At 40.6% G+C, this 14,654-nt stretch overlaps 1 protein-coding gene across 3 annotated transcripts in view; it reads right to left on the bottom strand.

Annotated features, from left to right (window-relative positions):
• Nucleotides 1–14,654, bottom strand: part of DIAPH3 (diaphanous related formin 3) — an 870,768-nt gene that overhangs the window by 626,325 nt on the left and 229,789 nt on the right. For all 3 annotated transcript variants that reach the window (XM_083168891.1, XM_083168892.1, XM_083168893.1), the window contains one exon: nt 1,034–1,164. In XM_083168891.1, coding sequence (XP_083025017.1) covers nt 1,034–1,164 — 131 coding nt within the window. The remainder of the gene's footprint in view (nt 1–1,033; nt 1,165–14,654) is intronic.

Genomic DNA, 14,654 nt, shown 5'->3' with positions numbered 1-14,654 from the left:
TGTGCTGAACAGCAGCCAGCAACGATCAGCTATCGAATGGGATCGGGGAAATTAAGCATATTAAAAAATTAATAATTTTGCAATCCTCACCAGGAATACAGTAAAGGGTTAAAGACTTATGGAAAGGCTTCTAATATATCTAATGATGCAGCAAGCATCAGTACAGAAGCATCATGCTAGTCAAAATCCCGACAGTAAGTACTGGAGTTAGGGTTAGGCACTATGGGGAGGTTTAGGCTGTGGGAGGGGTAATTAGGCTGTAACGGGGCAGCAATGCTTAGGGTTAAAATGCTTACAGGGATAGTCTGAGTACCAACATACATTGCACAATGTATGGAGGCAATCTCAATTCAAAGCCTTAAGTATTCAACAATCAGTGGGTGGGCTCAGATAGGATGACTAGGCCAAACAATCTAAACTGACTTTTAGCTGTCTGCAGACTGAATAGTCCTCTTCCAGTACTATATACTGACCAATAATAGTCTTCCAGTTGGCTGCTTGCAGGACAATTATACAGCGTACAGCTAGGTATAGACATTTTATTATACAGTAGGTAGCAATGTCATTGGTGAGAAAACTATATATGTAGCAATACTACACATTTTACCTAATTTGAGTATTGTAGAGGGGTGTTTGCGTGCCATCAGTAAATAAGAGACAAGATTTTGGTTACTCCAAAGCTTCTACTTAGAAATCTGTATCATGAAAATCTAAAAATGTATTGAATAATAATTATAAAAAACATGACCATCTTCAAAAAGAATAAAGTCTACAAATCAGTAAGCTTAAACTAGGTACACACTATGTGATATATTGTTTGTAAAGATGACTAACGAAATGACACTAAAACATCTTTAAGACATAGGTCTGCCCTACAAATGTCAGAAGATGCCTGTGTACTTGGGCAACCCATTGATCCATATGGCAGCAGGCCAAACCACCAACAATTACATCAAAACTAAGCATGAAACATAACTCTCTGAGCATGAAACACTTCAACATGACTTAACTTATTTTAATTCACCGTCATTACCTGACTGGGTTGCTGGTCAGAGAAACCCGTAGGGAGTCTAAGTAAGAGACAAGTCTTTCATCTGTAGAGCCGGATTTCAATTCATGAATGAATTCCTGTGGCGAGATCTGCCTGCTGCTCTTGAGGCTCCCCTGTAACAAATTAAAAATCACGCTGAGCAAATCTCCCAATGGTCAATCACACTCATACATGACAGGGAATAATATATATAACTTTTTTTCACTGCTGCTCAAAACATGTTTAAGTTTCAGCCCAAGCAATGATCAAAATACTCATTTAAAAGTAGAATTATTTTACCACTTTTACTTTACACCGGCTCCAGGATGTCATCTTGGGGTTAAATCCTATAATTAATTGGACAATCCGCTTTACACATTACTTTCAGATTGATTTCATTATTTCAGTAAAAAGAGAACATCCAAGTACTTCAATAATCTTAAGACATTTTCATCTTGTTTTGTTTATGTAATCTGCAATTGAGCAATGAAGATCCCTTGTGCTGCCATATAAAAAATAAAACAATGATGACGACTAAGACGATGAAAATGAAATCCCAAAGATCAAAGCTTGAAAAAAGGCACAGAAAAATACAATACACTCAAAACAGAGTACAAGCAAGTGCCTGAGAAAAAAAACAGGATATTAAGAGATGGGACCACCAGCAGGAGGTTCATTAAGAAAAAGGGAGGAGGAAACCAGCTCTTAATTAGGACATGGCTAGGAGGCTTCTTTGCCCTCCACTATGTACTGTGTAGATGCCACTTTATGATAGGGGTGGAGGGATTAGTTGAAAAAGTTATTGACAGTGTGTCTTTGAAATGTATTATAAATAACTAGACATTTATTAATGGGTAATAGTAGACCTGGCTGATATACAAATGTGCATGGCGACATAGCGGTCGATTTTGGCAACTTCGAGAAGGGGACATTGAAAACAGACCAGAATCAAGGAAAGAGAAAGTTTAAAACATCCACAATAAATAACACACCTCTCCCCAGACACAGGACCAGCCATCCCAAAACACATGCAGAATATATTACAGTTGGTCGGCTACACTCTACATAATAAAGTAAAAAGCTGGACAGATTCCATAGATAAAAAGTTTTGTGGTAAAGGCCTGGTGCAGATCTTGGCCTGGGGAGGCAGAATGTTCTGAGCAGGAGGCATATGAGAAACATGGGGGGGGTCCACACAGTGTTGTATCTGAAGATACCAGAGTCAGTCATAGGGTCTGATCACATCACATTTTGCACAGGAATCAGGAAAAGTAAAGGCCCGATCCCCTAGGGTGAAGTATTGCATGCGATACCTCGCATTCGATACCCCACCATCTCACCCAGTGGATCACTGGGGACAAAGGACCGCATGCAATGTATCATATGCGATCCTAGCAGGGGCTATGAAAAATATTTATTATTGTTTATGCCTTAATAGTAATTTATATAGGGCACACATATTCCGCAGAACTTTACAGAGAATAATTGAACAGTACTTGTTTCCTAGAACGGCACCCACAAGCAAATAGCTTAGTGGGCTATTCTGCGTAGGAAAATCGAATCACATCGCATACCGTGTATAGTGCTGTACGATGCGATGTCCATATTAAGTGCACAGGAGTGCTTATACAATGAAATATTGCATAGGATCGCATGGCACCAAATGCGATGCGATATTTAATTGTATAAGCACCCATGCCATGTGATGTGATGGGTGCTTACTATGCCATTGCGTCACCCCCAGTATCCATGCCACCCCGTAGCGGGGCGAGCGCATAGAGCCCCGCGAGGTGCGGCGGAATGCTTCCACGACCTTTTCATACCCCCACTATCCACGTCGGCATGGAGTTGATTTTATATAGTGTGGCGAGCCACCGAGCCCGAAGCACTGCGAGCGCAGTGGGCCATGCGAGGGGACGCGGAATACATGTAAAGTAATGCTCGCTGCGCTCGCCACACATAAAATCAACTCCACGCCAACGTAGATAGTGGGGGTATGAAAAGGTCGGAGGACGCGTTACGCCGCTCTGCTCACCACGCTTCGGGGTGGCGTGGATAGTGGGGGTGTTTTAGGAACGCATTCACACCAGCCATATCAAACATCTGAGACAGTAAAGACGACATGTGTTAAGAACTATAACTTTTACTGAAATATATGAAAATATGGAAAATCGCATCGCATGTCATGCAAAAAGCGCATGCGATGCGATTTCACTACGTTAGCGTACGTAGAAAATCTGGGGGCCATGCTAGGAAACAAGTACCAATTGAACAGTCACATCAGTCCCTGCCCCAGTGGAGCTTACAATTCCCTACACACGCACAAAGACATTCTAGGGTTCATTTTGCTGGGAGCCAATTAACCTACAGTACCAGTATATTGTTTGGAGTGTGAGAGGAAACTGGAGTACCCGGAGGATACCCACACAAACACGGGGAGAATATACAAACTCTGCACAGGTGGGAATGGAACCTATTACCTCAATGCTCTGAGGCAGTAACGCTATCCATTGCACCATCCGTGCCACCCATATAGTCATAGCAGCTTGTCGGATCTGCAACTGCGATATGCAGGGCAAAGCGCCTCACATTGTAATCGCAAGTAAATAGGGTGACCAACTCATCCCTTTAATCCGGGACACATATTAATTACACAGCTTCTGTGGCTGGCTTTCACCTGGTTTTAAACTGCCACACCTCAAGACTCCATTTCACCTGGTTTGAAACTGCCACAGAACCTGTATAATTAATATGTGTCCAGGATTAAAGGGATGAGTTGGTCACCCTACAAGTAAATAACATATGATGTGTCACTTCGTATGCAATCTGTCGCAGCGCTGCATCGAAATTGCATAAAAAGTGGCCATATCGCACTAGTGGATGTGGGCCTTATGAATGGAAGAGGATGAGAACATATAAAGTAAAGTTTTAAGGCTTCTACGAATCTAAAACAACCTTAAAAAGGTGCAATTTTCTGGTAGGCAGAACAAGTTGAAAGACTAGAGTCCTCCACCGTCAGAGTATCAGAAATGGCCATTAGTGTGAGTCAGTTCTGTGCTCTATGCTGTCTAGGGGCCCAGAGCAGTTCTGTCAAAAGTAAATCTAAGTTAATTGCACACTCTAGGTCAGTGGTGGGGAATAATGGTCCTCCAGCTGCGTTGTGACTACATACTGTATCTCAGCATCCCTTTACAGTTTTAAGATTAGGACATGCTTAAACCATAGAGGCGCATGCTGGATCTATTTATTTGCAGCAACTAAAGGGATACTTATTGTACATACCTGCTCTATGACAACCCTGGGAATTGAGAGGGAAGGAATCAGTCCCTCGACTGGGAAAGAAGTGCCACCTTGTGGTACCAAACAATGTCAGGCATGACACAATACCCTATCATTTAGAACAAATCATACATCAAAGTATGAGATGATGAGGGTTGCATTTCCAAACATGATCATCATCAATTTTGTCATATAATCTAGAAGTTTTTCAAGGCACTGAATAATAAATATTGCAGTTTAGGTAATAAAATAATTGTAATGCCACTAGGAAGCCCGACTATGACAATTCATGGCTCATGCAGGCACTAGCCAAATTGGTTACCTGAGCAAGTGGAACAATCTAATTAACATTAAAAACATTTTAATAGTGCTGTAACAGGGCAACAACATTTTTTACATTTTGTTACATGCTGTAGTAATACTGCTGGGTGGTAATTATATAAGCTGGACATTTTATCATACCAAGGAGCCATGAAACGAAGAAAATGAACAAGGAGTCCTCCTACAGGTAAATGTTCCCATTCTCTCTCAGTTTATATGTATATGCTATACAATACTATATAGCAAAACAGTCTTTTAAATACAGTACATCTTAAAATATACCTTACACTAGGGCACATACCATTATACCATAAAAACGAATGGAAACAAGAATATATATAGCCCATTTACTTAACTTGCAAATACATACAATACAGTTGTGTCTACATACATCTATTCTTCATGTGCCAAAACTAGTGTTACACATACGGTAACAGGTCAGCTCTGTTTGACTTGGTAGAGCCGATTAAAATATATGGCTGGATCTGCATGTGAAATGCTACATTACAGTGTTTTAATGAATAAGTAGCATTTTGTATGTAAGTACAGCTGGGTTCATACATAAACTAGGCATGCCGCATATTTTATTTAGCAGAAGCTGATTGTGCATCATATCTGCACCATTTTGCTAAAAAGCAACACCATGGCATGATGAGACCTGAAGGTCTGTTTAGAGGAGGGTAGATGTATATGAACACATCTGTATAAGCAGGTTTTCCATTTGTTAGTGTTAGTGTCAAAATATGCACATGTAAAAATAGCACATAATATCAGCAGCACCTGAATGCAGGCTGCATGTATATGGGTACAAGTCAAGATCACGCATAGTACCCCTTATTAGTTATAGGGGGGTAACTATTTATTGGTAAGCTTTTTTTCATGTAATCAAACATACATTGGTAACTGTGCTTTGACTACAATTATTTTGCTGTTTAAAAAGCAATTATTATTTACATTTGAAAGAGCCAGAAATGTGCCATAGTAATATACAGAAACTACTTATTCAACTGGCTCAACATGAGACAACAGAGGAAAGGTCAGAATTAAAAAAGATAATTGGCGCAAACTAAGTGGTACAGGTCTGGAACGCTAAATACTAAATACAGTATCCATGCAAACAGAACTTTTTAGACATGTTGTGCATACAGTAAGATATATTTGACCACCTTGTCATCTCTCTCTAGGCATTTCAATTTCTTCAAGTAACACACAGACATTTAAAATTATTTTACAGCAAATGACAGTTTGGAATTCTCTATTATTGTGCTGAATTACACATGGACAGAAAGCATTTAAATAGCATTAACAATAGCATTTTTCCATAGTGATGAGCGATAACTGTTGAAAGCTTGGGAAAGCTTATTAAATAAACATTGATTTCCTGATCTGCCAGCCACTATTTAATGGTTCATTGAAGGATAAAAACCTACTTTGCTGAAAATCTAGTGGACAAAAACATACCCTGCTGCTTGCAGTCATTATTGTATTATTAGCCATTTGAATGCACAAATTTATTGTGTTTTGTTTGTTTTTTGGGGGGAGTGGGGGTTGTTACTTTTAAAAGTGCATACAGTACATGTATATATATATATTCTTTGCACAATGGTCCATGTGCATTTGCTGCATGGAAATAAGCTATCTAATATATACACACACATTTTTTCCCAGATCATTGCAATATAGATTTATATAGTACACTTAACCCCAATGAAGGAAGGATTCCAAACAGGCATTATGATGCGAGGAAAAGGTTTTTTATTCCATAGGCGAAAAAACAAGTAGCAGCAGCAGTCCCGCCTGCGGTTTCAACTGGTCACAGACTATTTTTATCAAGGGTATGAAAAACTTATAAGAAAATAGTAACAACTAGAGAGCGCAAGAAGCACACGTTTAAATTAATTTGTATTATTGTAAAATATTACACATAAAGAACATCAATATCAGTTAGTACATAAATACAGATACAGGTTGAGTATCCCTTATCCAAAATGCTCGGGACCAGGAGAATTTTGGATAACGGATTATTCCGTATTTCGGAATATTTTAATATTTCAATGATGTATTTTGAAGTATCTTGTATTTATGCTGTATAAACACATAATATACACACAAATATATTTTATTACCACATAAAATACACACAAATATATTTTAATTGTTCAAAAATCAAGGTTTCAAAACGTGAAACAAAATGTGTGTACTATCTCAGTACTGAATTTGAATGCCAAGCAATCATTGTCTTGCACATATATAGTGCCAGTTACATATCATGTCCCCAGTGATGCTGTTACAAATGTCCCCAGTGAGTTTTTAGAAAAAAAAAAAAAAAAATTTCACTTTCTGGAATGTCCGTATTTCGGAATAATTCGGATAACGGATATTCGGATACGGGATACTCTACCTGTATATTACAGTTTAATATCAAATATAAAATAGGGGAGGGGGGGGGGGGGGAGGCAGATGTCACAAGCCAATCTTGCCAAGTGGTCTATAGCCAGAGATCCTGAAAGGTTTTATAACCCAATGTTTGGCTACCTTAGCCTTCACAGTCTCAAATCCACAAAGATGTTGTACTTCCAATTTATAACTGTATACACCAATAATCCAAATTGGCTGATTTTTATCTGGAAGAGTAGATTTTAGTTGTAATTAGAAGGCTACACATGGAGTGATAATCTGTGGGCAAACAGTCAAGGGTTAAGTGCAAAGCAGCACCTGTGTTTTTACGGTCTCACTTGTGTGACAGTCACCTCCAAGGAGCTTGTGTGTTATAGGAGCGGTCCTGACAGTGTGAGGTAGCTGGTAGCCTTGGATGTAATGACTGGCTTTAGTATCCAAAACCTGACCGCAGTAGCGAGGTAAGCTAACTGTGTCAGGGAGCCGACTGCTCAGACCCAGCTGGGGGCAGACGCTACACGGAATACAGATACACAGTTCGTTGTATAGCTACCTCCACTCCTGTCGATTGATTCTCCTGTCTGTGACCAGTGGAAACAGCAGGCGAGACTGCTGCTGGTACTTGTTTTTTCACCTATGGAATAAAAAAACCTTTTCCTCATAGAGTGCCGGTTTGGAATTCTTCCTTCCTGGTGGAAAGTTTAATATATAAAAATATATAGCAGTGATCTGGAAAAAAGTGTGTAGATAGATAGATAGATATGTGTAGATCCCCGACACTCGACTTTGAGAATCAGCTGCTCTAGTGCCCACCCTCTTGAAGCAAGAGAAATCTGAGGATTTGGTGGCACTCCTGAGACTTGAAACCTTGTATATTTTTAGAGAAATACACACATCAATGGGTTCAGTCAACATTTTGGGCAGTGTGGCCCTTTATCAAGACATATATATATATGAAAGTTGAAGTTTGGCACTCTCTGATAAATTGTCAACCTGCCAGGGTGCCTTCACTAGACATGAATGTAGGTACGGTATCCCAAGGTTACCCGCAGGAATGGTGAGCGGCACTCGCTGGTCTTTGTAAATGACTTTAAGTAGTGGAAAAGAAGTTGTCACATATAGTCAATGTTTCAAGGCTTACAAGCCTTTTCCTCAAGACGGACAATCATAAAGTGCAATAGTGGTTGTGCAAAAAGAATAACTTTTGTACAACCACTATTGCACTTTATGATTGTCCGTCTTGAGGAAAAGGCTTGTAAGCCTTGAAATGTTGACTATATGTGACAACTTTTTTTCAACTACTTAAAGTCATTTACAAAGACCAGCGAGTGCCGCTCACCATTCCTGAGGGTAACCTTGTGATACCGTACATAATATATATATATATATATATATATATATATATATATATATATATATATATATACACACACACACACACACACACACAGCCGCCATCCCCCGCCAGCGCCATCTGCATAACGTCCCCTTCCGACGGCACTTACAGACGCTCCCCCGTGTCACCGCCGGCTTGTCGGCGTTAACCCGGGGTCCCCGCCGCCTGCCTGCACCCCCCCTGAGGCGGAGACAGACAGGGTTCCCGTCACCCCGCCAACGGAGATTGAGACGCGATTGAGACGCGCGTGAGACGCACGCGCGTCTCAGTCAGATGGTGAGGCAGGCCGCTGGCGGATCGCCAGCGCTGACGTTCTGGCGATTCGCCAGCAAGGAAGAGGCCTGCCCAATCTGTATTTATGTATGTGTGCACACACACACACACAAGTATACAGTACCTTCCCCAGATATCCATAAACTGTAGGTTAAGAAAGGTCCTATCAAATGCTCCAAGTATATGAGCTTTCCGAAAGTGCCCCCTATTGTGCATAAAAGCACACATATCTATAGAAGGGGAAACTGTATAGTACAAGGCACGTCATTGTTGCCTCTTAGCAGAGACTGATTAAGCACAGAAGCAGTGAGTGTTTTTTGTGTGTACTTATGTATAACCAGATACTTGAGGGTCTGATAATACACACACTTCACACACCAAATACTGGTGCATTTCAAACAACATCCTAGTAAGCTAGATAAGATGAAGAAATAGTAAGCGGATATCTCTACTCTCAATTTCTTCTCATATAATGAATCCAAATTGGTTGTCATAACATAATGTTCTTTTTTATTTCCAACAGACTGTGTTCAATTAGCTTCTAAAACATTGTCACAAATTTTATATCTTCCTCAAAGATTAAAATAGAATGCAATATGCCAGAATGCATAATAGAGGCCCCGGGCAACCCCACAATCAGATTAACCTACAAAACCATATTAAATTAATTGTTGAATATATGCAAAGCTGGAAAGTGGATACAACAAGCTCTTCCATATTTCTGTTACCAGCCATGTAACATGATCCAATTCATGAGAAAGAGCCCAGTAATCCAATTTCTGCTTGTATTATCTTTTCATTTTAACAAAGAAAGAAAATGAAAAATTTCAAATAAGTTACAGTACATATCCTATTTAAGATCTTCCATAGAAGTCAAAAAAATGTCCTAATTCATTACTTCAGTGATATAGCTGCCTTTACCTTATATACATATAATACATATAATGTACATATACATTATATACATTAAATTCCAGATGGTTTTTGTTTTCTAAGCCTGATAAACAGCCCTTCTAATCGCACCATTCCATAGCTCGACTTAGTAGCGTCAAGAGTCTTTAAATTAAACTTTTTCCATTACGATGCGTCTTATTTATCAAAGGAAAATGCAAATAGGACAAAGCATCTTCTGCTGGTTACAATATGCAGAATAACTATTTTCTGTGGTACTACTTTTCCAAAAAAAGAACCATAATGTAGCATTATGTAAGCAGATACACCCACAGTCATAAAGAATATACACATCGTTTAACCAATAGAAGAATATGCGTTCTATATGCACAGTTATGCAAATAAGATTGTATTGAAAAGACTGTAGTGCTAACGAGTCACATACAGAACTCACACGTTACGTACAACATAACGATGGGCAATGTATAGAAATGTTTAAAACTCATCCATACAGATGTGTTCTCAATTATCTAGCCTCAAAACACCCTGAACCACAAGTGCCTCACAAGAGTGAGCAGACATGTCCCATGTGACCGCTTGTGACACAAGTCTTTCGTGCAACACAGCACCAGAAGTCACTGATGATTAATTTGAACTGCAACACTTGTGAATATGAGTCTGTATATGAATACAATGGAATGTGTCCTCGGACAATAATGCTACAGCTGCATCATAGCACTCTGTATACAGATTCAAACAAAGTCTCATTGGACCTGGCATGAGTATGCTGCAATGATGTAGAACGATAGATCTGTACCCCATAAAATCTTACCTGGAATAATTTCATATTGCTGGCATAAATGTAACAGTGATAGAAACATTGCACACCTTTTCTGGAGTAGATCAGCCCTAAACCTATTACAGGAATACTTAATTAGAACAGACATGTGAGGCGTGTGAGATACTGTCAGCGCCAAAAGCAACTCAACTTTACCATTCATCCCACCCCATATATCCTCCTTTATAACATTAGTGTGACAAGGACAGAACTGTAGAACACTGAAGCGCCCGCTACACTCTTTCTTCTCCAATAATTAATAAGAGAACAAGTGGCTAACCTACACCACTCAGGAGATGTCCAAGCTGTAGTTTAGGATTTTGCCAACAAGTTCTAAAATGTGATGGTCAGGACTTTTTGTAAGCTGCATCAGATCATGCAGCAATGCTACATGCACAAACTGACCTGCAACCAATTGGTTTAACCAAGAGGAATCACACATTTCAGTCTGACAGAAAGGTAAGGTTAACCTTGATTAAATTGTTGTAGAAGTACTTGAAGTGAAGAATTTATGAAGTCCATCAGCTGATATTACTAGATTTAAACCATTCTGTAAAGAAAAATGATATAACCAACTTAAAAAGATCAATAAAAACACAAAGATAAAGCTACTGCTGCTAACGCAATGGGCTTTAAGAGACATTATAAATTCACATTTTTACAACAGATTCAGACTCACAAATGCTCCTCCCCATGTAGAACTTCAATGAGTTGAGACTGGATTCCAACCGGAGGTTTAGATCCAGCATGCTTTAGCAAAAAGTAAAAATACGAATACACAATTCAATTTGAGTTAATGGGCACATAGCGCAAATAAGTACCGTAGTAAATTGGATCCTGCAACATGGGACTAGGATATACAGTTACATTCCTAATACACCTAGCCTCAATATGGCATGCAAAGCATGATGCCTGGCATCAGTGACCACCAGGTCCAGTGCAGATCTACTATAATCAGGTGATTAAAGCGGGTGGCAGATGAAAGTCCATCAGTCGGGATTCCAATGGTTAGAATACCAGAATCCCAGGCGCAGGTACTCCGAGAGAGGGGCGAGTGCAAAAAGCACCTTGTAGACTCCCAAAAGGTAGTATAGCCGCTGTCTGTTGGGATCACGATTGTTGGGCATTTGAACAGCCAGAATTGGGCCGTCATCTGGCACCCGCTATAATCAGGCATCTCTTCTGCTGAAAATGCAACACAATGCGAAAAGTATAGATGGTGGTGAATAATTTGAAATAGGACACTTGCTTATTGTGCGTGACTCTGTTTCTGTATACAGAAAAGACAAGAACTTGTATTGGAAACAAGCTGCGGTGGCAAAATTGTAGCAATTTATGTACAGATTCAGAGACGGTCACACACTGATAAACAAGTCAGCATAGTCTCCTCTTGCACCCTAGTCGCAATGTGTTACAAAGACGACAAATTCAGGAAGAAAAATAAAAAATATGCCAAACATGGCATGCCAAAGTTAGCTATTTGGGGTGACTGTAGAAAATATGTTTTAGGACATCTGCACAAGAATAAAGTATTACATGTGAAGGCTTCCCCCTTTGTGAATAAAGAAAAAACATTACAGTGTGAAATGAGGGTGGAAGCAGCCCATACACGCTGCTATGAGGGCGTGCTTTCCGTGCTTTACTAGCACAGATCACATTGCATTGCATGTGCATCCGTTGTGCATGCAATGCGATGCAATGTGATGAAACCTAAGTACAAAAAGTATGTGCTTGCACATACTTTTTGTACTTAGGTTTCATCACATTGCATCGCATTGCATGCACATGCAATGCAATGTGATCCGTGCTAGTAAAGCACGCCCACAAAGCAGCGTGTATGGGCTGCTGTACTCCTGTGTCTGGCATTCATCATTATTATCATCACACTAGCTCCAGGATTAACCCCTTCCCGACAATTGACGTACATTTACGTCATGGTCGGGAAGTACTTCCCGACACATGGCGTAAATGTACGTCATGGCATTTAACTGTCACCGCGTCTATAGACGCGGTGACAGTTTCAACATGTCTGCTGTCCCTGACAGCAGACATGTCCGTGCATGCCCAGGGGGGGCTGCGATGCCGCCCCCCCGTCGGCGATCGCTGTGATTGGCTGTTCAGTGTGAACAGCCATTCACAGCGTTTTCCTGTGTCACCGGCGAATAACGTTCGCCGGTGACACGGGATCGGAGGTGATTGGTGCTGTAAAGTACAGCACCAATCACCGGGGGGTGTAAGGGTGACACTGGTGTCACCCCACCTCACCCCGCCCGCCCCCAAAGGCCGTGATTGGTCCGTCGGACCGACGGACCAATCACAGCCATGGAGGGGGGTTTAAACTAACGGTGACTGCACTGCAGACGCCATTCCGGTCTGGAATAGCGTGCAGTGCGGTCACCGTGCCCAGCTGTCGCCATTTACTGACCAGAACCTTGCAAAATACTTACCTGATCCTTGCAAATATCTTGCCTGCTTCATCACTGCTTGTAGTGTGCTGGATGCTTCCTGGATCCTGTTACTTGTGACTTCCTGTGCTGCAGTGTAATAGCGTTAGTTAGATAGAGAGAGATAGAGAGAGAGATAGAGAGAGATAGTGTCAGAGAGTGCTATATTTTGTGCTGCTGCAGTGTGATATAGTTATAGAGAGAGAGATAGAGAGAGATAGAGAGAGATAGAGAGATATAGAGAGAGATAGAGAGAGATAGAGAGATAGAGAGGCCTAGTGACAGAGAGTGCTATATTTTGTGCTGCTGCAGTGTGATAGTTATAGATAGAGAGATAGAGAGAGATAGAGAGAGAGAGATAGAGAGAGATAGTGACAGATTGTGCTATATATTTTTTATATAACTGACTGCTGCCCCCCCTTTTGTGCTGATCAGTATAAATTAACTGATCAGCAACTTTTTGGGGGCGCAGGTTTTTTTTTATATATATATATACCTGTCACTGCTGCTGCTGCAGTGTCATAGAGTGTTAGATAGTGAGAGATAGAGAGATAGAGAGAGATAGTGACAGAGAGTGATAGAGAGTGCTAAATTTTGTGTCTGCTGCCCCCGCCTTTTGTGCTGATCACTATATCTGAGGTGATCAGCAACTTTTTGGGGGTGCAGAGGTTTTTTTTTTTTTTTATATATACCTGCCAGTTGCACCAAAGGTTGTGCACCTGCTGCCCCTCACTGGTAATCAGTGTCGCATCACTGATCACCTTTTTTTTTTGTGTGTGTGCTGTGGGGTCTTTTTTTAATTTTTTTTTTACACACACTGTGATTTTGTGGGTGTCCTGTGGCCGCTGTGCGCTGATCAGTGACGTACATCACTGATCATCTTTTTCGGCACAGGGTTGATCTATTTTTTATTTTTTTTTTGATCAAATTCCTGTTGCCTTTGAGCGCTGTTCAGTGACGGACGTTACTGACCAACATCTGTGCTCAATTTTTGGCGCAGGACCTTTTTTTTTTTTTTTTAACCCCTTCAATTTTTTTTTTTAACCCCTTCAATTTTTTTTTAACCCCTTCAATTTTTTTTTTTTGTATAAAGTATTTTTTTTTCTGCACTACATACACACTACACACTACATACCCCCCGGGTTGAAATAAAGTTTGTACCCCCCCTACACTATACACGTGTTGAAACATTTCACTACCAGTAACACAAAAATAAAAATGGCATCCCAAATGTCATCCCAAATGTCATCCCAGTCATCCAGAAGAATGTATTCAGCGGAGGAGGCATATGCCATGCTTGCTTCTGACTCGGACACAGCCAGTGATGCAAGCGGGGAATTTGAAGGATTCGCCTTAAGCTCCTCTTCCTCCTCTGGTGATGAGGGACCCCCTCAAAGACGCCCCCGTAGAGCAGCTGAGACCCCCCCCCCAATAATTGATCTCGTATGGACCCCACCACCAGACAATTTTGAGCCCCAGGTTCCTGAGTTTTTGGCCATGCCAGGAATCCAATTTGATTCCACAGGTCTCAGAGAAATTGACTTTTTCAAATTATTTTTCTCTGATGATTTTATAAATTTAATGGTGGACCAAACTAATTTATATGCCCAGCAGTTTATTGCTCAAAACCCCACGTCATCATTTGCTAGGTGGACCCCTGTAGATGCAGTAGAGATGATGACGTTTTGGGGTCTGGTGTTTCATATGGGCATAGTAAAAAAGCCAGAAATTAGGCAATATTGGAGTACAGATGTTCTGTACAGCACCCCACTTTACCGTATGGCC

This window comes from Crinia signifera, chromosome 2 (assembly GCF_055691185.1).
Source record: "Crinia signifera chromosome 2, ASM5569118v1, whole genome shotgun sequence".
NCBI lineage: Eukaryota > Metazoa > Chordata > Amphibia > Anura > Myobatrachidae > Crinia > Crinia signifera.
Note: the sequence above shows the minus strand (reverse complement) of the source record. Positions and strands in the feature narration are given on the sequence as shown.